Source organism: Phanerochaete carnosa, assembly GCF_000300595.1.
Source record: "Phanerochaete carnosa HHB-10118-sp unplaced genomic scaffold PHACAscaffold_2, whole genome shotgun sequence".
Taxonomy (NCBI): Eukaryota; Fungi; Basidiomycota; class Agaricomycetes; order Polyporales; family Phanerochaetaceae; genus Phanerochaete; species Phanerochaete carnosa.
Window position 1 is genome coordinate 3919313 of NW_006767629.1, and position 23930 is coordinate 3943242.

Below are 23930 nucleotides of genomic sequence, written 5' to 3' on the forward strand. Positions count from 1 at the left end.
GCACTACCGCCCGCAAAGCGAGCGTAATTTTTTCCTTGGATATGCATCCATCTGCAATTCCTTAGCGACATGCCATTACCAGTCGGTAAGCCTCGACACGCTCTGGTATGGCTGCTCGAATCCGCCATCGTCGCTGGTCTTCATCAGGGAAATGACTTAGGTCTACAATGCTACAGAGTACTACAGGAGCATTTTGGAGCTCTATGGATCCAAGTCCTCTTTCCTGATGTTCCGCTCAATCATTGTGCTTTCCTCCGATGGGGCACGCGCGACTCGCAGCTGCAAAAAGCATGATGCAGCGCGCGGAAAGAAGGGAGCTTTGTGCTTAAAAATTTCCACGTCAGGCTTAGTGGTGTCGGCCTAGCTACAATGCGTAGCACCATTTATCGCCCCGTAGTGCGTTATAAGTTAAGCTGTCGGTGGACAACGGTAAGAGGTTCATGGGGTCCTACCCTCTGATCCTAATCTGGTGTTTCCCACGCATCGCTACTCATTAGTGTGCCGCCAAGGTCCGCCCACCGTCATCTCGTTCGTGAGCTCACAAAACACCTCGCCATGGTCTGCAAAAATACTTGAAGTCGATACTCTAATGTTGACCCTTGAAAACGTAGTCCAATGTCCTCCGTCCGTACCTCGCCGCCGTGCGCTCAACGCTTACCGCAGCATTGACGCTGCAGGACTTCTCGTCTCAGGTGTGTGGACATAGCGGTGCCGCTGAGGATCGTATGCCAACAGAGTGGTAGATTGTAGAACGCCACAACAAGCCAGAGGTCGAAGTTGGGTGAGCGTGTCCGTGGCATTGTAACCAGGCAGATATTACTAACATCCGCTCGTACGCGTGCGCCTGTGCAGCGGTTCAAAGGAAGTGCTCCTCCAACCCCTCACGATATCGCGGAACGAGAACGAGCGGGTTCTCATCGAGGCATCCGTCAACTCCATCCGGCTGAGTATCAAGATCAAGCAGGCAGACGAGATTGAGAGGATCCTGTGTCACGGATTCACGCGGTTTATGATGCAGCGTGCGGAGAGCTTCATTGTCTTGAGGAGGAAGCCTATGAAGGTGCGCTTGACTGAACCTTTGCACCTTTGTACAAATGCTTACTATACGCCACTACTCGAAGGGATACGATATCTCGTTCCTGATCACAAACAACCACACCGACACCATGCTCAAGCACAAGATAGTAGACTTTATCATACAGTCAGTATCATGTCCCCCTTACGTCGTCTTATTTGTTAATGGCGAGGCAGATTCATGGAGGAAGTCGACAAGGAGATTAGTGAGATGAAGTTGAGCTTGAACGCGCGAGCGCGTGTCGTTGCGGAGTCGTACTTGCTTGCTGTGCGTCGAATCCCTTCACCCACCTTCCCCGTTGCACTGATAACCCTTATAGTTCAATTCATAAGGGCCAAAACGACGCTAGAGAGTCATTGGAGCACATCCAGGTCAAGAAGGCCAAACAACCGCCGTAGCCATGTACTGTACTTTAAAATCTAAACAAATTCGGGCTTATTCTCCGACTTGCCCAACAAGGGGCATACGCGGGTACACCGCGATGAATCCTGGCGTCGATACGGTCTCATAGTTTCCCCCTCGCCCCTTGCTTGCGATTAACAGACGCATGCGTTACAAGCGTCATTTGCGTCGACACAGCAAGACACCGCTGGTGCTCCTTCCACCTATCGTCCGCAGGCACGGCATCGTCCCCGACATCGGAAGGAGCCGTCCAGAGTTCGATGGTCATGTCATGCCGAGCGTTGGGTTCGTTTATGAATTTGCTTTGGGTAAACACTGCTACGGTGCGCTGTGACATGTGTGGATCCGTCGGCTTTGGTAAGGGAAACTTGAATTCGAGTGTCATGACTATCGTCGGCAGCCAGCTATTGGAAAGGTCAGCCCCAGGGACCACTAGCGCGGCAACCATGATGTACGTACATATCACGGTTCGTGAGCGTAGGCAAGGCCATGGGATATGACGTGAAGCAATCGGCGAAGAACGCGAGCATGGATGGGCGCATGCTTTCCCGTTCGTCGCGCAGCGTGAGGTAGTCACCCCACTGCAGACCTCGTTGTGGCGTCTCCCGCTTTTGAGCGTACACCGGGTCCTCAGCACCGCTAATGTGGTGACGGAAGTTGTACCGCGGGAGTTGCCACGCTTTGGCCGGTCGGCACTGCGAGGGGTGTGTCTGCATCGGCGTGTACACGGCGTATGGTGAGGGTGGCTCGAGAGTCATTGGCTTGCGATAGTCCGGGTCTGCAGTAGGCAGCAGCCTCCCGAATATCAGCTGGACGAGGATCTTCTCTTCATTCTAAGCACTACATGGGTAATGTTTCGACATACAGCCATAACACGAGAGCTTACGTTCTGTGTCAACGTCGCGGAGAGATGCTTCAGATCGCGACCTGTCTTGATATCTTGAATATATACTTCATATGGACCAGTTACCGATGCTCGCATAAAATGGGCAACTACGTGTATGGGGTCTGGGTGTGGAGTAGAATCTTGGTGTTTGATTGCGGCCTCTATGACCTGCGCAAGAACATAGCCTATTGAAAAACCCTCAGATTCATGACATGCTGGTTAGCGTTGTGTACATACCCCCGTTGGGCACACTGCAGGTTTCATGGTTTAGCAACCCCATCGCGCAGGAACGAGAAGGGCGAGCTCACGAGAGGATAGTCCATTCTTTGTCGAGTAGGCCGCGATATACCGTCCGTCCGCCTTTCCCTGCTTCTCTGCGCGCGAATTCAGCGTTGATAGCCTGGTAGAGCGGTGGCATGGCGTCGTCCTGCCAAGTTCGTGCGCACGTCGTTGCGCATGGTTCGCTATAAGGCCGGAATCCCAGCGCCTACTCCCGAACGCATTCCGCTCGCCGGATGCCCTGTGGGCGGGATTTCACATGGAACCTCAGATCTCAGAGGTGACATGGCGGCGACAAAACTCGTTGGAAGTGCATGGGCAAGGCTGAGAGCTCTGGCATGGATTTACGATACATCGTGTTCAAGCTAGGAAAGTCGAAGATAATACTACGCGCTAATTATACAGTACGCATTTAGCCAATTAATTGGCTTCAGGCTCCCACCGGATCCCACCACTCGACATAGAGATGCGGAAAAATACAGCAAAATGTAGCACATGCGTGAGAAAGTCAACGTATCTACATAAGCGTCGAGCGGCATAGTACGGGGTACAAGGTAGACGAAGTAGTGTGAGCCGCATGATATAGAAATGCTACTACTGCGACGTCTGTAGCCTCACGGAACTCTATTAGAAAAGGTGACCAATGTGAGAGGCATGCGATCGACATCGACAGTACGGGGACGACCAATGCAGGATAACGCGACCACAGCGAGCATGAGCAGGCTCACTCAGGATCTGTGAGAGAAAATGCGAGATCGCTGCTTCTCAAGCCAGAAGACTCTGTGGCGGTGCCCTCCAGGAAGAGCACTGCAAGAGACATGCATTGAGGGAAACAGCGGTATCTCCGAGTCCTTGCAATGTAGTGTCGCCTGATATCATCTCGTGGTAGCCTGCGAGTCTGCGACAGCGGATTCTGAGAGCTGCTGTGATGCAATCCGGGCGCGAAATAGACAAGCGTGGTCCGCTGCGGACAGGTCAGATGATGATAAGTTCCTCCGTCGGGACCTGCACCTTTCCAACGCAACAAGACAGCTTCGGGCAGACAGTATTCCTTGCAGCGGACGATCCTTAGCGGAAAACAAAACATTTCGCGCGTATTTACCGGAGGCGTGATGGTCGGCGGTATCTTGGCATATCAGATATCATACCTCTGTCTCGCTGCGCATCGCACCACTCATCGAGCGATACGGGCAGGCTGAGGCTGATATGCCCAAGCCGGATGTTGCCAAGGTCGCAGTAGGGATGGTCCGATGTTCTTGTTTTTTGTTAGCTTCGTTCTTGTTGGCGCTACGCACTGAGTCCGAGCGCGCCGACACAGCAAGGATGTCGAGACGTTTAATTAACCCCGTTCGATGCAGAAGATGCCCACCAGCAGGCTGGTTCGACGTGCGGAAGCATCCCAACGCAGAGGCTGTTATCAGGAAGATCAAGTTAGAGGGCGTCATGACGAGAATGGGATGTGGGAATTTATAGTGGCTAATAGGCTATTGTCCCCTGGCGTCAAACGGGCTTAGGAAGGTTTAGGAAGGAAGGGTGATGGAGCTAGCAGCAAGCGGAGTGCAAGTCTGAGGTCGTCGCTGTCCCAGCGATGAAGCGACATCGTCGGGGCAGGACGCGAAAGGACAGCTCAGGATGGTGATTGTTTGTCCCCTATGTATGTTCGTGGACCCACGGAGCACGGCAGTATGCAGATCATCCTCGTGCCTTGTGAGATGCCAGTGACGAGGGCGAGGAAATCGCCGAATGTACGTAAAGACACACCTAATTCAAGGAACAATGCGTCTTCTGCGCGAGAGAACAATGGCACGCGATCTGCGCCGAGCCGGCGGGTCAACGCAGGCCTTGACACGTAGCAGGCGGCGGCAGGAACGCAGACAGAAACGAGCTCGGCTAGACGATTTTTATAAGAGCACCCCGAGCCGCAGACGACATGGCCGCATTCTCTGTCTGAATGCCTCTTCAGAGGTGGTCGGAGTGCGTGAGAACACTCCGCCGGCTATTTAGCAGAAACTCCGCCCACGCAAAGGTCCGGGGTGTGTGACTTGTCTTGTCGAGCTCGCACTGTGCGCCGCCGTGGCTGCCCTGTCCGCCTTGACGAGACGATCCCCCCGTTGAACCGAGGGCCCTCTACTCTACGTTCGTATATTCTACGACCGTGCTACTCGTTTTCGCTATCGAACTCGTCTTCTGTGATCGCTCTCCACCGCACCGTTTGTCGCTGATTCGTCCTTTGCGTTTCCGCATCGCTTTTCGCTGCTGTTTATTTTTTTATCGTCCGCTCTTCGACACACGCACACACCCCAGTTGACGTCTGCACGAGACGTCGTACAAGAAGAAAGAATTTTCGCAGTCTGTCGCGATTGGTCGCCGTTCGCAGCCGCGTCGCCGACTCCTGAAGACGTTATCGATTTCGCTTCGATCTCCACGGCCAGCCACCTGGCAGGCTCTTCCGGCGACTTGAGAAAATGTCACAGCCTGACACCCACACCCCGGAGTTCGATTACATCCCCTTCGACACTCGAGACTTTCAGATGAATCCGCATCCGTACGCGCAGGGAGGACACGGGCAGCACCCGTATGTAGTGCGAGACGTGTCGCGGGAGTTTTGGCATGGGTCGGCGCAGGGGAGGGACCATCAGGCTCAGCAGCACCAGCAGGTGAGAGACCCGTCTCGGGAAGTCCTGTCAAGAGAAGCGCACTCTCGGGACCCACAAAGCTTCTACCACACGCCGTCGGCGTCAATGCCCTTGACCTCTCTGTCTTCGATTTTGGGTGCGGAAGGCGGCCGGCCGGGCGCGGGGAACGGTCTCCCCAGGCAGCAGGCGTTCGGAGGGGGCGGGTTGGGAGCCGGCGGAGGGATTGGGCTCGGAGTCGGCGCGGGGGACGGCTGGGGCCCGCCGTCGTCGCTGAACGGCTCGGCGACCGGCCCCGGACTTGCGGTCGGGGCAGCGCAGGGCAGCATGTCGACGAGCCAGAGCCGGCAGCAGATGCCGTCCATGTCCCAATCTGTCGCCGGGCAGCAAGTACATCCAGCACCGTCCGCGTCGCACAAGTTGGTTCTCAACCACCATCACCACCACCACCACCACCGCGCGTCCCCACCCCGTCACCCTCCCTTTGCCCCCACCTCCGCTCCCGTGGCCTTCAGCCAGAGCGACAGAGACACCCTCCGCGACGCCTTTCTCGCCCGTCAGTTCCACCAAGCCAGCAGCCCGCCTTTGGTGCCGAACGTGCAAGCCGGATCACTCCCGTCACCCAACTCTACCGCTCCCCCCCGCTCGACCCTCTGGTGGGGCGACCTAGAACCGTGGATGGACGAAGAGTACGCCAAGCAAGTCTGCAATCTCATGGGCTGGGACCCAGTGAGTATCAAGGTACCGCGTCCTGCGCCCGATCCTATGACCGGAAGACAAGCAAACAATCCCGGCTACTGTTTCCTTACGTTCCCCTCTCAGGTGCACGCCGCTGCGGTTCTCCAGCAAGTCAACAGCACAGCAAGCAGCAATACGCTCACGATGCCCAACTCGTCCAAAGCGTTCACCATGAACTGGGCCTCGTCGGTTCCAACAGCCCCACTTTCGGTGCCATACAACGCTCCGACAGTTTCAATACCTGGCGCACAGAATCCAAACTATCCAAAGGAGTACAGCATCTTTGTCGGTGACCTGGCTCCCGAAGTGTCGAACTCGGACCTGGTGGCTGTCTTCCGCAATCCGGTTTTGGGCCTGCGGAACGACAGGGAACCTCGCTTCATCCGGCCATTCCTGAGCTGCAAGAGCGCTAAGATTATGCTCGACCCCGTTACTGGTGTCTCGAGAGGATATGGATTCGTGAGGTAAGGCTATTCATTCTCTCTTATTGTTCTTCGCTTATGGAGTCTCAGGTTCGGCGAAGAGGCGGACCAGCAGCGTGCACTCGTTGAGATGCATGGGTTATACTGCTTGTCAAGGCCGAGTACGTCTGTTCGACTAAAGCTATTGTCCCACTAGTCTGACCATGCTTTGTAGTGCGAATATCTCCTGCGACTGCGAAGTTCAAGCCGATGCCGGGCATCCCTATGGACTTCTCGCAGATGCAGTACCCGTCTCCGTACTCATCGCTCCCGGATCCGCAGCAACTCGCGCTCGTGCTACCCACTCCGACCGGAACGAAGAGTGTCTCTACTCCTCTGGCGTCTTCCGGCGGCAATAATGGCCCTGGTGTTGGCAGCGTCTCTGGATCGAACTCTTTCTCTGCACCCTCGTTAAATTCGGCAAGCAGCATGGCTTCATCGGCTACGCTTGCCTCGACACCTTCCGAGGACGCTTTGAAGGGCTTATCGCTACCGGGCAGCAACAATAGCTCGTCCCCCGCGCCTGCAAACTCTGCTGCTCCGAGCTCCATTTCAGCGGCACTCGCTCAGCAGACCCATGATCAGCTGATGGCGCAGAGGTACAACATCCCAGAAGAGTCATGGAAGCACCACGCTCAGGCGCGCGCGATACTTTCGAACCTCATTGGACCTAACGGTGAGCAGCTAACGTCCTCGGATCCGTACAACACTACCGTGTTTGTCGGCGGGCTGTCGCCTCTCATTTCGGAGGAGACTCTGAGGACGTTCTTCGCTCCATTCGGTGAGATTCACTACGTGCGTATTCAGTTTACCCGTGCGCATACCATGCACTTATGCAATTCACTGTCAGGTCAAGGTGCCTGTAGGCAAGCACTGCGGGTTTGTCCAGTTCGTCCGCAAGCCAGACGCCGAGCGCGCTATCGAGAAAATGCAAGGCTTCCCGATTGGCGGCAGCCGGATTCGTTTGAGCTGGGGCCGGAGTCAATGTAGGTTATTCGCTGGATCTACCGGTGACCATCTACTCATCGTCTTCCAGATAAAGCGGCACAAGCAGCTGCTCAGGCAGCACAAGCAGCTGCGCTCCAAGCTCAATATCAGCAGCTTCAGACGCCTCCTCAAAACCCGCCCTCCCTCACGGCTGAGCAAGCGCTGCAGCTCCTTGAGAAGTTCGGCATCACGCAGTTCTTGAATTCGGGCAGTCAGATCCCCATCGCGAACCTCGAAGCTCTCCAGGCCGCGCAGCAACTCAACGAGCAGCAGCAGCAGCCATCACAACAACAACAGCAGTCGATGGGCCAGTACGACGTCTTCGGTCCTTCGTTTGAGGCGGGCTCGAGCTTTGGCTCGTCATTCTCTCCCTTCTCTCCTGACCCTAGCTACCTCGGAGAGAGCCTCAGCCGGGACAACAGTGTCTCGGTCTCGCCCGGCCAGTCGCAATCATTCTCGTCGACTTCGTCGAAGGGCTATACTCCCTGGTATTCGTCCGCGCCTCAGGACGACAAGGTTGCCGGATCAAGTAGCAGTGGAAAAGCCTCGCCCACCGGCCCTGCGGCTTGTTCGCGTCCGAATTCTGTGCGGCCCTTTGCCAGCTTCCTCGGCGGCGACTCTCAGCCCAACCGCGCCTCGAGTAGGCAAGAGGGCCCCATCGCCCGACCTGAGATCCCTAGACGGCCTTCCCAGGGTATGGAGCAATACACTGCCGGCCAAGACCGAGAGCACAACTCGATTCACGATCTGAACGGCACGCTTGCGAGCCTGAACTTGGGCAGTCAGGGTTCGTGGAAGTCCGGCAACGACAGCTCGCTCCAGGCCTCTTCATAGAGCGGTGGCAAGACCGTGGCGTGGAGCAGCGCGTCCGATATCCCTGAATGACTCGTGGCTTCGTCCGTCCGTTATTCTCTTTCCCCATGTTTTGGTTTACTTGTTCTCTTCGATATGTCAATCTGCCGCAGGGCTTCCGACGACGAAAGGTCCTGCCCCCAAACGCTTCTAAGTTTGTTATGTCTCATGTTATTTTTTTCGATGACGCCCTCTCACATTGGCCGGTTTTCCTTCCCCGTGCCGCCCCCACCTTACGCCACGACATACCGTCACGCAAATTCTTCCGAATATTGGATCGTTCCCCTCTTTCTTGTACCGTCTCTTCACCCAAATTCGTCGCACACTAGGCCCCGACCCGATCTCATTTCCTCAGCCTCTCTATCTAACCTCGAAGCAACCAAACGACAACGCGAACACACCCATACTATCCCAAAGACATGCATGCGTTTCCTACGTTCTTCTCCAATGTTCAGTGATTGTTCATGTTTCTTGTCTGTGCCTCGTGTTCTACAGTTGTGTGTCGTTTTACCTACAACGCTTTTAAAAGCGCACTTTCACTGTCATATCTCCCTTCTGTTATCTTCCTCGCCAGCTAGCTTGGCGTGTCGTAGCCCCTCTCGTTCCCTGTCGCAATCTTCTCTATCGACATTGTGCTATTTTGTTGTGAAATCGAACGGACTTCTGGTCGCAACGCAATAACTAATCGTGACACCGCTTTTTTGGATCGAGTGAGACATGCTGTTGGCGCGGCTGAACACACTGGGCCGTGATCGGCCAACTCTCTGGCGAGATAAAATTGTATCTCCGAGTCTGCACCCTGCAGAATATCTCCGAAGTGCGGGACGGAGGGCCCGACGGTCTCACAACGGTCTGGACCGGACCGGTGGCCACCGGACGCCACCAAGTCGCTGCCTTCCTTACCTGAGATGGTCTCTGTTGGATACTCAATTGCTCGCCGGTGAATCAGAAATGTACGCTATATCGTGGGTATATGAACGGCCGTCTCTTCTATTGTTCATCATAAAATTGTGGTGAGAACTTGCGTGACGTCGGATTGCCAAGGACTAGTACCATTTATCCGTGCGGAGTCAGTCCAGGTCGGTCTGCTTGGCGGTACTCCGGCTGTCCGCTTCGTTTCCCTGTAAACTACGGTGCAGGGACAGAAAAGCAGGGTCCTGGAGGACTGACGTGGGAGCTCGGGCTCTGACGCTTGTGTGAACGCCAAGGGCGGCATCTCTGCTCAGGGTCTTGGGAGCGTTTGACTAAGTCCCGGGCTGCCCGACGGTACCAGTTTCTGCAGACCTGAGATGCTCTACAAATCGTCAAGTTATCTCCGGGCCTTGAAGCCTTGAGGAAGCCTCGAGGTCAGCGGAACAAAATGAAGGGAGAAGCGCGGTTACATTAAATATCTCCAAGCGGGCAGTTCCCTAAGGGCAGGTTCATCAATTTACGTAAGCGCCATCAATCTGAGTTATTGGGCAGGCGTCCTCGTCGACGTTTGCCTTGTCAAGGACGAGCAGGACAGCGTCGGCCATACTCTCTGCGCGGCGAGTCCGCTGCCTTTGCTGCCTCCTCCTCGCCTGCTGTACCTGCACAGCTATCACAGTTTTGACTTATAACACGGCGATATATACCGTTAGTCGTCCTTTCGCAAGCGCATATCTGGAACGTTCGGACGATCCTGGCCTTGACGCACCCCGCCTCGCACGCTCGATATGCCCGCACGACGCGCCTCCACCGCGGCGGCGACGCAGCCGCCTGCTGCAGGGCGCGTACACAGGAGCAACGGCTCGAGCACCAGTGTGGTGGCCTCTTCACCGACCGTCGTCCACGGTGGCTCGCCCTACCCGGGCTCCTCGAATGGCGCTAGCACATCGGGGACGCCGCAGCAGAAGATGGTCGTAGTCTTGATTAATCGGCTCAGAGGAAAGGTGTGTCCCGAGCACGTACTGTGCGATGGGACGAGTGGCTGAAAGCGTGCCGTAGTTGCCATGTTATTCGGGTACAACGCTCCCCGAAGTCGAGAGCGATGATCCTTTGCGCCAAACAGTGGAATCGCTGAAGGACATTTCGAGAGACTCGATTGATATTGTCGCTTGGGCATTAACAGAGCTTCTGGAGAAGCTGCACAAGGTGCGTGTCTGGGACATTTCGGTATGCATTGACACCTCAGACGTAAGTCTTCCTGGCAGAATTTCGACATAACGGGCCCGAGAGCTCTTGAGGTTCTCCAATCACAGCTTTTTGTGCTCAAAGTGCTCTCTATTGCCATGGCCTCACGGTGGAAGAAGCAACAAGACACACGGCCAGAGTCCAGTCTTGAGAAACGCTCGAACGGCCCACCGTCCATCTCTAGCATCCCTGGCTCATCGGCGAATTCATCGTATCACATGCCCCGAGGCCGCCAAGCGTCGTCTGAACAACTTAGCTCGCTTTCACCTTGGATAGAGCCCACCCCGCTCGATGAGACCTGTGCTCGGTACATTCTCAGCGTTATGGTGATGTTCCTTCGGCAGGCGGCCCCTCCGCAAGAGCGTCTCATGTCCGCGGCTAACCTGGAATTCGATGCATCATACCATGACCTTGAATCGATAGAGTCGATCGAGGTCTCGGCTCCACTGGATATCTCTCACAGTGCACTCCCCACCTCACCTAATGTCGTACCTGTTTACTCCAAGGCAGAGACTTCAAGAGCCAAGCTGCCGTCGTTCATGCGGATTCACGTGCCTATCGTACCGAACATCCACACACATCATTCGACATCCTTCGAGCGAACCTCACCTGCCCTCTGCAACTCTATATCTGCAATGCACACCCTAATCGCCAAGTTCTCCGGACGAGTTGTATATCACTTATCAGGTTCTAATTGGGCCGTTGTTTTCTCTCGCATCAAGAGCAAGATCCATGTGCTCGCTAGCAATAGCGAAACTGATCCGGACATCATGGACGTGCGGCTCATGACACACTGTTGGCTTGACCGAGCGCGCCTTGTGCAGCTGCTGCATGGTGCGTCTCAACATTCCTCGTGTGCATGCAACCATTCATTACTGTTACAGAGTTGTCATCGCTGCTCGTCAACATGAGACGTGAGGCCCAGACTGCCATCGCCGCGCCCTTGCGGACGGCGGTATGGAACTGGATTGAGTTCCACCAAGAAGAGTTTGATGATGCTCAGCGACATCATCGCAGATTAGAGGGCACGCCAGAGCGTGTCTTTGACATTTTATACCAGCTGGTCGAGAACTCGAACAAGGCTGCTATATGGCCTACGCTGACTGTACTTATGTGCATCAGCAACGATAGGATCAAGACGGAGTACGACCTACACTCTGGGGGCGTGATGCCGATACATGCTGGGCGAAAGGTTAGCAGCGCCAGTCACGCTCACATATTCTCCTGACATCGCTTCGTCTCACAGGATCGTGGTTTCTCTCAGGTTTTGATACGAACTATGCTACACCTATCGCGCGCCTCAGAAGTGGCTATCATCTGTATTTTGGACGTGTGCCGCGCGGCATCGCGTATCGAGCCGGGAGAAGAAGTTGCCCTGCAAGCCATGGCATATGACCTGGCACACGAAGTGAAGGTTATCCTCAGCAAGTGGGGCGGCAACTCCAAACCGTTCTGGGAGTGCCCAGACGAAATCGACGTCGCCCTTGTCTCAGACGCGCTCGTGACTCTCTTCCGATTTTTGCCCACCACGGAGAGCATGCCTATCATTATGCAAGCTCTGCAGCCCGAGATGTCGGATGCCGTCAAGATCTCAGCTATCAAGGCGTGTATAACGCTGATCACTGAGGTCAGCTGGATTATGTCTTGTGGTATTCGCCTATACTGATCGTTAGCAGTCCCCTCGTCTTCCCTGGCAGAAGCCGCTGAATGAATTGAAAGCACTGGTTATGCCCCGATTACACGGCATTTTCCACGTAAGAGTTCGTCTTGACTGGCCAAGGCCTGACTGACCCCAGCGCACAGAGCTCCATTACTCGTCGCGGTGAAATCGATTCCAACGGCCTAGTGAAGAAGGCGAACTACCGCCCCAAGGCCAAGCGATACACCACAGAGACCTTGCCGGACCGCGAACTCGCCATTCATGTCACTATGGCGCTCTGGCGTGCGGACGTCCACTGGTTTCTGGACGGCATCAACCCTGACAACGAGCCCAGGTGGATACCAGATACCCTCGAGCAGTGGCAGGCGGAGTCGGGCTCGTCGGTCAAGTGGGGAATGGCGAAGACTATCCGGTACATCCAAGAGGGTATCCGGGCCTCTGCTGAGGGATCACCGACTTTTGTCGCTGGCTCGAAGTGGATGATGCATTGCGGGCATGTAGACGTCGATGTCTACCATTTACTCGTGGCCCTAACATAGGATTTGTACAGATCAGGAACGATGGCCGCCTTCGGCCTGACCTTGCTTACATGCCGTACGGACTTCCGAAGCCAAAAGATGTGGATGGAGATGGCGTACGAGCTTCTCTACCGATTCACGCGGTTAACGATAGAGAAAGTGCGCCACATTCAGCTGACTCCGGAACGTGTCCCCGCCTTCGCCATTGCCGAGATTGCGTTCATGGTGACGCTAACCTCTGCGGAACGGCAAACTTCGTGGATGGCCGCTCAATGTCTGCGCATCATTGCTGGCGCCGAAAGACAGAAAGGCGGCGCGCCGCCGCATTTCACGACCGAGGAGGAGAAGGTGAAGCGGTATCCCGTCTTTGAGCAGCTGGGAGATCCAAAGGCGCAGCCTCTTGGTGCGCTTCGTCTAGCGAATCTCGAGGGCCGGGTATACTGAACTTTCTCCTAGGGCGTGTTGCCGACCAGAAGCGTATCCGCAAGCTCATGCGGGTATTGGCTATCCCCTCTTCGGCGCACATTGCAGTATGGCAAGAGTGCTACTGGCGGTGGTGCATGCTCAGGGAGATGAGCAGCCCGACCTCTATGGACGCTCTGGAGGAAGGACCGCTTCCAAATGGTGACGGTTCACTCACGGCAGAGGTAAATCCTCTACACCCTAGAGAGGAACGTCCATTGAACGAGTTACAGGATCGGCAGAACCAGTGGCATAACCTGACGCTCTTTCTCACCGCATTCGGAGCGACATGTTTGGACAATGTTAATGAGCCCTTTGATCCATCGGGATTGGCGGCGTTTATCCCCGTACGATACCTACCCGACAATCTGCGAATCTTGAGGGAACCAAAGCCACTCCTCGAAAGCTTCATCTCTGAGCTCGTCGATCTCTTAGTAGTCGACAACGAGAAGGTCCGCGAGCTAGCTAGGGAAGCGCTGTCTACTGAGGCGCATCCTCGGATATACCCTCTTATCCTCCGAGAGCTCAAGAGGTGAGTTGTTTGCAAAACAAGCAGTAATCCTGGCCTGACTCGCCCCCTGATCGCTCGATAGGGTCCTGGACGACATCGCACGAGAAGATGACCTCGCATGGGGTACGGTTGCCGTGTTCCTGGAGCAGGTTTGTCCTTTACTTCCTGCAGCTTCCGTCTACCTAAGTGATCGCGAAATGCAGTTCACGATGATCCTGAAGGTCGTCATTGAGAATGCTCCCAGCGGAGAAGAGCTGCGTGGGATGGATGTGATGTCGACGCTGTGCACCGTCGCTTCGCTCATTACGCGCATCAACGACTCGTCGACGGTACGCCTGAAGCTCAAGTTTTGTCTTCTCTGCGACACCTACCTCGACCACTCCGACTCGCTATCGATCCGGAAAGACGGTCTGTTTCGTGTCGGCATTGCAGACTTCGTTGTTGAATGGCCACAAGACTTTGCTGTGGTAAGTATCTTACAAGGAGTTCTCACTTGCTCGTCCTCATTGTTTGAGTAGTACCCAGACCAGGAAGCCGGACGCGTGATGCGCGAGCTTAGCTGCGCTACTCTCCGGACCGCGGTAAAGTTGTTTGACAAGCTGGACTTGCAGCCCGAAGAAGGCCAGCAGGAAGAGCCCGGGCATAACGTCGCACGGCTGTTCATACGGTACTCGGGCTTCCTGTTCAAGATGCTTGATCGCCTCAACCCTACGGTACGTGGCTTTCCTAAGACTTCTGGCTACGCGGTCATTTTAACGTTACTGTAGATGGTGGATGACGGTCTATCAGAGCAGACCAGCTTTTCTCAGGTGAGAGCGCTGTAGTACTGTGCAGAGTCCTCGGGCTGACCCTTACAAGTCGAAGATATCCAACAAGGACGTCGACCTGCGTGAGCTCATCATCAACGGTCTAGCGTCCCTAATAAGCGCAAACACCGAGTTCGGCATCAAGCATTGTTTACCGATGACCTACGACGCCGACCCCGTCCGACGCGTCATTTTCGCGCATGTCTTCGCTCGTGTCATCGCTAAGGGTATCCGATTTAACCCGCAGAAGGAGCAATCGACGTCCACGAAGCAAGACAAGCTCATTGAAGTGCGCTCGTTCCTTGTTTCATTCTGCACCACTACTGACGCTTAGTGCAGCTGATCAAGACTGGAGAGGTCAGCCTATATAGAGTATCTACCAGCGATCGCTTCGGTTATACTAACATGTTCGTCGACAGACGGAACTTGCTCTAGCTATTTGCTCGTGCTGCCCTCCCGGTGAAGCGGACCAGATTATCAACGTCATGCTCAATCTGTTTGATACGAGGTCAAAGCTCATGAGTCTCGTCAAGGCGATGATTGATAAGGAGATCAGTAGTACAGGTTGGCCTTGCTCCCCGCAGCTCTCAAATTTGAAGGTGTATTAACGATCATGCAGAGACTGAGGCAAGTCTATTCAGAGGCAACTCCATCTGCACGAGGTTTCTGTCAGCTTTTGCGCGAGTCTATGGCTATAACTATCTCCGGAACCTGATTCAGCCTCTCATCAAGACGATGTCTTCCTTACCTCCTGGCCATGCTTACGATCTCGACCCCAGCAAGGCTCCGAACATGGACTACGAGCAGAACAAACACGACTTAATCTATGTTGCCTCTGCCTTTCTCGAGATTGTCTCGGCGTCAGCTCCCGTGATTCCCTCGTATGTGCTCTTCCGGTATGCTATGGGCTGCACGTATTAATGTGCTGCAGAATGTTTCGTGAGATTTGTGCGCACATTGGGAAGTCAGTGTAAGTTATACGATCCAATGATCCTGTTGGCTTTGCTAACTTGCGCAGTAACAAAGTTTGGCCAGAGGCAAAGTTCCAGACGCTGGGGGCTTTCATCTTCTTGAGGTCGGCTCCTTCCTTGTCATCGAGACGCTTTCGTGCTTACGTGCACATCAGGTTCATTTCTCCGGCCATTGTGAATCCAGGAGTAGTGGACGTTGAGGTCCCACCAGATCCAGTGCTCCGGCGCGGCTTAATGAACATTGCTAAGATTATGCAGAATTTAGCGAACAACATCTTTTTCGGTAAAGAAGTGCACATGGTCCCCTTGAACGACTTCCTCCGCGCGAACATCGTGAACGTGACACGCTATCTCAGCGAAATCAATGTAAGCCAGACTTTTCTTTCATACCCCATCTGCTCATATCTAGTGTCCAGAAATACACCCCGCCAGAGGACGGTCACGAAGAATGGTTGGATACGCCTTTCGACGAGACAGACGCGATCGTACTGCATCGCTTCTTCGAGAAGCATGCGGATAAGGTTGGCAAAGAGCTCCTGAGCACAAGCAAGGCCGAAGATGGTCCTGAAGATGGTCCCGATACAGCGCCTGGCAAACGACTCTGGGGCAGCATCTGTAGCTCTCTGATTGACGCGAACCAGCTGGGTGTGATCCCGCAAAAATCCGAGCTCACCAGTGATCAGCACGAAGAGTATCGAGCCCTCATGAGTCGCTTCCATCACAGAGACACCTCCTCGGTTCAGCACCTCTTCGCGCCTGCGGGCACACCTCCGGTGAGTAATCTGCGAGCTACCGAGCTTTTCGTACTTACACGCAGTAACATCCAGGATCAACTTGCAATCTTCGTCGTGGTCGTGTCGAAGATTGAAGTGGAGGCGCTAGATCTAGAACTTTTACTATACTACGTGTTCAAAGTAAGCGTCAACAAGAGTATTACTGCTGGTCTCAATTCTCACTGTATGCAACAGACGTTGATGTCTCCGCCGTATGTCAATCGCAACTTCGACATCATCTTCGACTGGACGGCCTTCACACCGAACTCGCAACTTCCCGTACATTGGTTGAAGTTCGCGTATGAGACAACCCCTGTTGATATTCGTCAACGATTCAAGATGTCACGCATGCTCACTCCCAATGCTCTGGCACTGAGATATATGCGCAGGCTGTACAACCTTACGGGCGGTGAGTATACTGCTCTGCAGATCGTGCAAGCTCGCTAAACTCTTTCAGGTATCTCGCTTTCGGATGGATATACGATGCATACGTCAACTTCGGAGTTGCTCCGTAATTACCCTGACGGAACGCATGTGCCCTGTCTCCAGCATGCTTGTGAGTTTTTTTACCGTCAAGATTATTACTACTATTCATCTGTCGCGTAGTTGAGCAGGAGGACGAGCACGGCGAAGAGTTCACCGACGTATATATGAGGCATAACCAACCTATCCGTGTCCCAGTCACACTGCGGGTAGCGCAGACCCATCTCCGAATAGTGGCAGTAAGTAACTCTTTTGAAAAAAAATCTTGAGGGACTCGCAGCTTGACTGTGTCCTAGTTGAGAGCTACTTCGGTCAGCAATGCCTTGTCCTGCAGAGCCACCGAGATCATTCCTTTGGTCGACATCAGCGACGTGTACAACGTGGCTACCGGACACGAGCAGAATGAGTTCATTATCAGGAAGATTCGACACGGCAGCACGTTGTACTTCACGTCTGTGGAACGCGATGCCGTTGTGAAGGTAGGGCCGACATATATTGGCTGGCTTGCTGTAGAAATGCTAACGCTCTTTATTGTAGACGATCAGAGTCACGAAGGGAAGCATGAAGCAGGTTCCGATACCTGGATCGGAGCGGTTTTCGAAACTATCGAATGTTGTGGCTACATTGTTGCATATTGGTATGGTCAATATTGGCAGCGATAACGAAGAGCTCCGGGTTGCATCATACGAGCTGCTCTGCTCTGTATGCACGTACCTTGACTTCGAAGGGAAGCCTGTCGTTCCCACAAAAGGTGCGGATCATTGCATGTCGGGACTGCTAATTCGCTCATGCGTCATTCTAGCGATTTTCGTGCCAGGGAGAGCCAGCGCTTTCGTTTCGCAGCTCAGTGACAAACTTGCTGGATTCGCGCCTCAACTGACGCTAGACTTCATCCAAGAAGTCGCGGCCGGTATCAGCAAGCTGCCAGTCTCGCAACGCATCAGCTGCCTGCAGTACATGAGTCCTTGGGTCAGGAACCTGTCGCAGTTTACGGACCCGACTAATCGCCTGCATGACCACAATGGAGCCAAGCTGCGCGACTGTGTCCGGATGTTGATTGATCTGACCGCAGGTGACCAGGAGGTAATTTGGATAACCAAACACCCAAGACTTTACTGATACTGCCGCGCCAGATCCACTCGGTTGGTCATAAGTACATCTGGAGAGAGATTGCAGAGTCGGACAGTGATCTGATCAACATTGTGGTTGACGAGCTTATGCGAGCGGCAGTGGATGGTGGCATTGGCTCGCAGCGGTGCGAGACAGTTGCTGATACCATGTCAGCTCTACGATCCATCCATGTGCGGGGTCGACTTCTCTCGCGAATCCGGAAGGTCCTTGGCAAGACAACGCATCACCCGTCGAGATCGTTAGCGGACAATGACAACTGGAATGAACTTGCTTGCTTAACCCGCTTAACCCTCGTCGCGAACTATCTCCCTCGCCATGTTACGCATGGACAAGTTTTCGTACCAGAATGTGCGCACTTTGTCAGCATAGTCGCCGGCACAGGTCAACTACTCGTTCGAACTTCGGTATATGGCATAGTCGTTAACCAGCTGCACTCAACCTACCTTGCCCGTTCCGCATCCGGAGAAGGCAGCGCCACGCCAGAGATACAGGCCTTGTTGGACGAATTCGCCACTACGGAGACCCTTAAGATTTTCGGCCTCATTCGCCCGACGCCTACAAGCGACTATGCGGTGTACGACCCGCCTAACGACAGGCAATACCTCGAGAACCTGGAGAAGCTCTCGCGGCTTCTCGTGCGAGTGATGGAAATTCTTGCTGGATCTCGATGTAAGTATCTGCAGATCGTGTTGCATAAACATGCTGATCATCATGGTAGCACTTCTAAATACGTGGCGAGCCCGGTGGATGGGGCTCGTAACGTCATCTGCGTTCCAGGTGTCACCCGCGATTCAGGCTCGTGCCTTCGTTACCCTCAGCATTCTGGCAACTTCGGACGTCGACGACGACCTGCTGTATCAGATGCTCGTGGCCCTGAAGACGGCGCTGTTGACTTACGACGACTCAGACGCTACAGTTATGGTTAGCATGCTTCGTTGCATCCACAAGATTGTCACCGCGCTGCCCACGACATCAAGATACCTTGCGCAGCTCTTCTGGTTAGCTGTTGCCCTTCTCCAGTCTGGTCACATCGGCCTGTATGCCGAGGCTATTCAGTTGTTGCGTGCCTCTTTGGAACGAATGCACGAGCAAAACCTGTTCAAGAAGAGCGGTGTGGCAACGACGCTAATGGAAAGCAGGGAGCCCTTGGACGAGGTCGCCTCTCAACTAGACCACCTGCTGGGCGTGTCCTTCCAATCAAGCTTCTCGTTTACCCTGGCGCACATCATCTTCAAGGGCGTCCGCCACCAGATGCTGAAAGACTCCGCCGAGGCTGCGCTACGGGATCTCCTTCGGATAACGGCACGGACCTGTGTCGACCACGATCACGCAGACGGGACTGGCTCTTCACTCTGTCCAGATGTCGTCGGCTACTTCATCGCCCTTCTACCACTCTCGACGACTGTCACATCGTTCAAGACTCTATTGGAGGACGCCAGGGCTGATCGCTCATGGCTGACAGAAGAGAAGCTCCCTGTCGAAAACAATGACGACGGGACCATGTCCAGAATTCCATTCTCGCTCCTGGGCATCCAAAATGGCCTGAATGCCCTGTACGCAGCGACATTCGTGTCTACTATCCTAAACTCTTCCCAGGGGGACGACACAGAGACAGAGATGCTCTTCAATATCATCTCAGACATTGTTAGTACCTACCCTGATACGGTGTCTACAGCGTATGTGTTCACTTCACTGGTTACACGCCGAACGCAGCTCATAATTCCCTCACAGATTCGACTGCTTGCAAGAGAAGATCATAGACTCTTTCGCCAGTGCTAACAACACTACAATTCTCTTGGCGTGCTCGAACATATTCCACGTTGCCATGCAGGATGCTCGCTACTCTTCCATACTTCGGAGCTCAGCACCGACGCCAACTACTTTGGGCGAGCTCAACGGGTCAGCGCGTGTCAGCGAGCTTACAGACGTCGGCATGGGTGGTCTTGCGAGCATCTACAGCTTCTCATCCGACCCGCGCACAGTCGCCATGATCCAGTGGACAGCTCAGCTGGTGTCGAAGATCATCGAATAAGTTGTATGTGAGGCGTGTCCAATCTAACGTCATTCCTGTTTCTTCACGAGCTCCGTGCGTGCATACTATTTAATGTGCTACTACTCCCAGGTCATTCGGTGTAGCTTTTGGATTGGCTTCTCACAAAGTAATCCCTATGGTACCCCCTAATATCTACTGCCTAGCATGTGTGCTCCATAGTTCACTGTATACTACATTATGACTTTTTGCACACAGATCAGTCATTATAGTCGTTTCTCTGTTGTCGTTCATGAGATTGAAGCTGGGCGGAAGTCAGCCGCAGCCAGCCGGATGTCGCGGTCGCGACCGCGTGTTCAATCGTTGCGGCTGACCTTTTCTCGCTCATACTTCATCCTGCGTGCATATGAAAGCGAGCGGTACTCTGCGACAACGGCCCTCATCCTCGTGTTATAATCGGCGGCGCTGACCAGGCGCAGCATCCTCGACTTAAACGATGTCCGCCGCGTTCAGACCGCGGACACCGGACTCTCCGAGCAGCCTGCGCAAGGCTACCACTGCCATCGATGACCTGACCGCTGCTCTATCCAACTTCAACCGTGTACCGTCACCTGAACCACCGAATGCGACCGTATGTTGCTGCGGGCGGGAGGATTGCGAGTCGAGCAAGGCGTGGTGGGCGTTGAAGAATAAGCTGGAGAACCGTCTGATCCTGAGCGCAGGTGTGTCGCGGCTTCCCCTTGCAATGATTCCCCAGTTCAACGGAATGATCCCCACAGAGATTGGACAAGCACTGTTGGAGAGACATGAGGCATTTGTCCGACGACATGAGGTCGGTCAGTTCATTCAACTTGTGGAAACTGCCATTGTAACCTCGTGCTGGATGCCAGTCGGGCCAGAGTGTGGATGCAAGCATCTCGAATATGCAGGATCTCATGGAAGACCCTTCAACTAGTAAACGGACGCAAGAAGAGGTAGATGCACGAGTTGCGGAACTGGTACGCGAGGTACGTAGACTTGCGTTAGAGTGGACACATCCATGCTCATCGTTGCTCAAGAATGCGGTCCTGGAGAAGGTACGCGTAGCCTAACATTGTCATGTTTTCAGTCACCCTCATACGAGAACCCTGTGTTGCTAGCGGTTATCGCAAGCGTTGGTCAACAACGAAGTTGTTGATTTGACACACCACACTACGCTGGAAGAGCTGAAGCGGGCCAAGGAGAAAATAGCTCAAATGTCGGCACAGAATGCTCGCTATATTGGGATAGATTCTCGTTTGGCCGCGGCTCTTCAGGAGAAGGACGACATGCATCAAGAACGTAATAGCGCAATCCAGTCGGCAAAGCTAGCGGAGGCACGAATCGCGTCTCTGAAGGAGAAATGCTGTCTGTATGCTACGTGGTTTCACCGTAAAATACTGACTGAAACTGCACAGCCAAACTACAAGAGCAAGCGGGCCAACTGCGCGAAGATCTAGAAACTCAGAGATCTCGGAGACGAGGAATTTCGGAAGACATGATCAAAGATGCCCGAGACCGTCTCCATAGCCTGCATCAGGCGGTATGTTTCAAAGAGCGTTGCAGTCTCATATTTGCCACTAAACCCCTTGCTGCAGCACCTGGGACAGTCTTCTACCGAAGATAGCGGAGTGAGCAAGGTGCTGGAGTCTCTTGTGGCAGACAACGAATCTCTAAAGCGGGATTCCACTGAGCTTCAGCACCTCCTTGACGAGACGCAGGAAGAGCTTAGAACTCTTCAGGAAGAGGTTGAAGAGCATCGAGCCAGCAACAGCTCTGCTGCAAGACATCGGCACCAAGACAGCTCCACTTCCTCAGTCTTTGACGACAGCGCTACTTTGGCCTCTCCCTTTCGAGTTGGTACGGCCCCAGTCTCATCAATGCTCTCTACTATCTTCGCAAGCCAGCAGAAAGCTGGTCCCTCAAGTGAGAAACGGGCTTCCAGCGCAGAGCGCCTTGGGCGGAGGGCTTTTGTATGTCACAACAGACAAGATCCGAGTTCCCACTGATTAGCGTTGTGCAGGAACCTCTAACGCCTGACTCAACTCGCCGGCCACTGTCACCTGTAGTGTCGGGGGTGAAAACGTTGACTATCGGTGGTCGCTCTCGTTATGCGCCTTCGCACCGTAGTCTTGATCTGGATGAAGGCGACCCTGATGACCCAGAGTCTCCTATCAAGCCCACAGCCCACAAGACTCTCCTCCTGCTTACTCGATCCAGAGCTGTGCAGACGGACGACGTGAGCACTCCGAGTGTCTTAGGCATGACGCCCTTACCACGCGCCATGGGCGATCAACATGACGCACATTCCGATTCGTCAACTCTAGCAGACGCAAATCCTTCGGTGATTGGCGTGCTCATCGAGCGATCTACCTCCCTCCTGAACCGTATCGTCCAAGCTGATGCCTTGACCCTAACTGCTCGGCTCAAGCGACAGAACCTACTCGGCGCTGACGTGTCTCATCTCTCCCGTTCGACAGTCAACTCTATTCTAAACGAGAACAATGCTCTCCGGGCGCAGTTTCGAACATGGCTTGAAGATGACAAGATTACAACAACATGCACGAGGCGAGATCTGCGCGCGTTATTCAAGCTCTTCAAGGATATGTTCGCAGAGATTGGCCAGCTCCGCGTTACCCTCAATGACGTCATCCTTGACCCTTCCGTCGCGAACAAGGTCAGCGAGATGGCGCTACATCCGTCCAAGGCGCCCATGGCCACCGCTGGTAACGAAGCACCCTCTGCGGCGTCATCCTCGGTGGGCTGGATGGCTCCACTTACGAAGCTACTCGGCTTGCCTGGCGGCTCGAACCAGGAGGAAGCAGCAGCGCGGGCACTATCCCCTCCTATACGACCCATTAGCAGAGGTGGATCAAGGCCACCTGCACGAGTCGCTCCCAAGCGTGAGCCGGCGCTCTCTGCAACCACCACGACAGTGAACGTCGAGTTCTCTGGTACTGCAGTTGGTCGTGCGGTGACAGCAACATCGTCCACTCGAGAGACCAGGGGCAACGTCTCTAAGCTGACTACGAGTGCAAGCGGGAGCTCGATCTCTCTGGCTTCCACAGGCGAGTTGTCGAGAAACGTTATGGATATTTTTGCTGGTGCACCGCGCCCAGCGGCAACCGCTGGTGATCCATGGATCGTGATCCCGCGGACTACAAGCCTGGGCGGGAGGCGATACGATCTGGCGGGCGGCGGGACAATTGGTCGAGCGGCCATGCGCAACGCGGCTCTTACCCGCGCGGCGGCCAATCCGACGCTCTCCCGCGTCGTAGACGCAATGATTGACAGCTCGCAACCCGACAACTCGGAAACGCGAGAAGGCATCTCGGACACATTGCTACAACGGACGCTGAGACCGCGCGGTTTGTCCGACTCGTCTATTCACACGACGTTTATGAACCACGAGGAGGACGCCGATCCACAGCCTGCAGCGGAAATTCAGGATGTGCGGCGCGACAAGCAGTCTGTTCTGCAAGCTCTTAGCCGCAAAGTGCAGAGCTTCAGAGTCGCCAGCTCGTCCGCTGCGCCCGTTGTGCTGCCAACGGCAGTTGGTGCAGGGCCAAGTGCACCTGTGCCCATACGACGGGCGACACAGCCTGCGTCTTCAAACGCAGGAAGCCTGATGCCGCGGCTGAATCTCTCTGCGTGGGCTTCTGGAGACATTGACGAGCACGGCGAACCGCGGCAGCCTCCGATATTCGTACCCGTAACGCGGGGAGAAGAGCCGGAGCTGAATAGAGGATGGGGAAGGGGCATCTAGAGTGTTAGCTCGACGCACCAGCTCGGGAGTTCCTTGTGGCTCGAAGGCTTTGCTTGGATCGAGGAAGGCCACACACTACGGACTCGCTGATTGTTCTTATCTATTGCATCGGTACAGTACTACACATCTTCTTATTTCTAACAAAATTTGTCTGGCGTTCGTACAGTCTTGTATATATAATATAAATGTAACAATTTATTCATTCACGCTGATTACGCAGATGGCCCGAAAGTAAGCAATCGCCTTCTATCACTCTTAGGGTACGCTCAGGTAGCCCAGGTACGCATGTACGCATGGTTACGGCGCGCGTCCAGGGCGACATTCAAAGCTCACGCTGGAGAAAATGGTGATGGCGCGCTCGCATTGCTTTGCAT

The 23930-nt window shown here is 54.4% G+C and overlaps 5 protein-coding genes across 5 annotated transcripts; 4 read left to right on the top strand and 1 right to left on the bottom strand.

Annotated features, from left to right (window-relative positions):
• The first annotated feature begins 503 nt into the window (after positions 1-503).
• On the top strand, positions 504-2441 carry PHACADRAFT_250816 (uncharacterized protein). Its single transcript, XM_007392471.1, has 9 exons — positions 504-558; positions 612-692; positions 744-781; positions 853-1060; positions 1122-1201; positions 1252-1342; positions 1395-1881; positions 1937-2310; positions 2364-2441. The coding sequence occupies exons 1-7, from the start codon at positions 556-558 to the stop codon at positions 1404-1406; spliced, it is 513 nt and encodes a 170-aa protein (XP_007392533.1). The 5' UTR covers positions 504-555; the 3' UTR covers positions 1407-1881; positions 1937-2310; positions 2364-2441.
• Positions 2442-4765: 2324 nt separating this feature from the next.
• Positions 4766-5735, bottom strand: PHACADRAFT_250819 (uncharacterized protein). Its single transcript, XM_007392472.1, has one exon. The coding sequence runs from the start codon at positions 5638-5640 to the stop codon at positions 5362-5364; it is 279 nt and encodes a 92-aa protein (XP_007392534.1). The 5' UTR covers positions 5641-5735; the 3' UTR covers positions 4766-5361.
• A 320-nt stretch (positions 5736-6055) lies between these two features.
• PHACADRAFT_250820 (uncharacterized protein) lies at positions 6056-9005 on the top strand. Its single transcript, XM_007392473.1, has 5 exons — positions 6056-6477; positions 6526-6596; positions 6650-7269; positions 7325-7460; positions 7511-9005. Exons 1-5 carry the CDS (start codon positions 6158-6160, stop codon positions 8293-8295), a joined length of 1932 nt encoding a protein of 643 aa, XP_007392535.1. The 5' UTR covers positions 6056-6157; the 3' UTR covers positions 8296-9005.
• A 797-nt stretch (positions 9006-9802) lies between these two features.
• On the top strand, positions 9803-20103 carry PHACADRAFT_115378 (uncharacterized protein). Its single transcript, XM_007392474.1, has 30 exons — positions 9803-10226; positions 10282-10428; positions 10488-11301; positions 11352-11659; positions 11714-12094; positions 12271-12620; positions 12678-13048; positions 13102-13639; positions 13701-13767; positions 13822-14085; positions 14137-14331; positions 14386-14427; positions 14477-14713; positions 14764-14781; positions 14844-14988; positions 15044-15305; positions 15356-15394; positions 15443-15499; positions 15551-15761; positions 15812-16168; positions 16223-16309; positions 16364-16577; positions 16626-16724; positions 16775-16890; positions 16948-17130; positions 17189-17402; positions 17454-17734; positions 17785-18451; positions 18501-19458; positions 19514-20103. Exons 1-30 carry the CDS (start codon positions 10011-10013, stop codon positions 19812-19814), a joined length of 8139 nt encoding a protein of 2712 aa, XP_007392536.1. The 5' UTR covers positions 9803-10010; the 3' UTR covers positions 19815-20103.
• Positions 20104-20109: 6 nt separating this feature from the next.
• On the top strand, positions 20110-23765 carry PHACADRAFT_115381 (uncharacterized protein). Its single transcript, XM_007392475.1, has 8 exons — positions 20110-20494; positions 20552-20604; positions 20663-20779; positions 20831-20848; positions 20912-21158; positions 21209-21333; positions 21389-21763; positions 21814-23765. The coding sequence occupies exons 1-8, from the start codon at positions 20269-20271 to the stop codon at positions 23554-23556; spliced, it is 2904 nt and encodes a 967-aa protein (XP_007392537.1). The 5' UTR covers positions 20110-20268; the 3' UTR covers positions 23557-23765.
• The last annotated feature ends 165 nt before the right edge of the window (positions 23766-23930 follow it).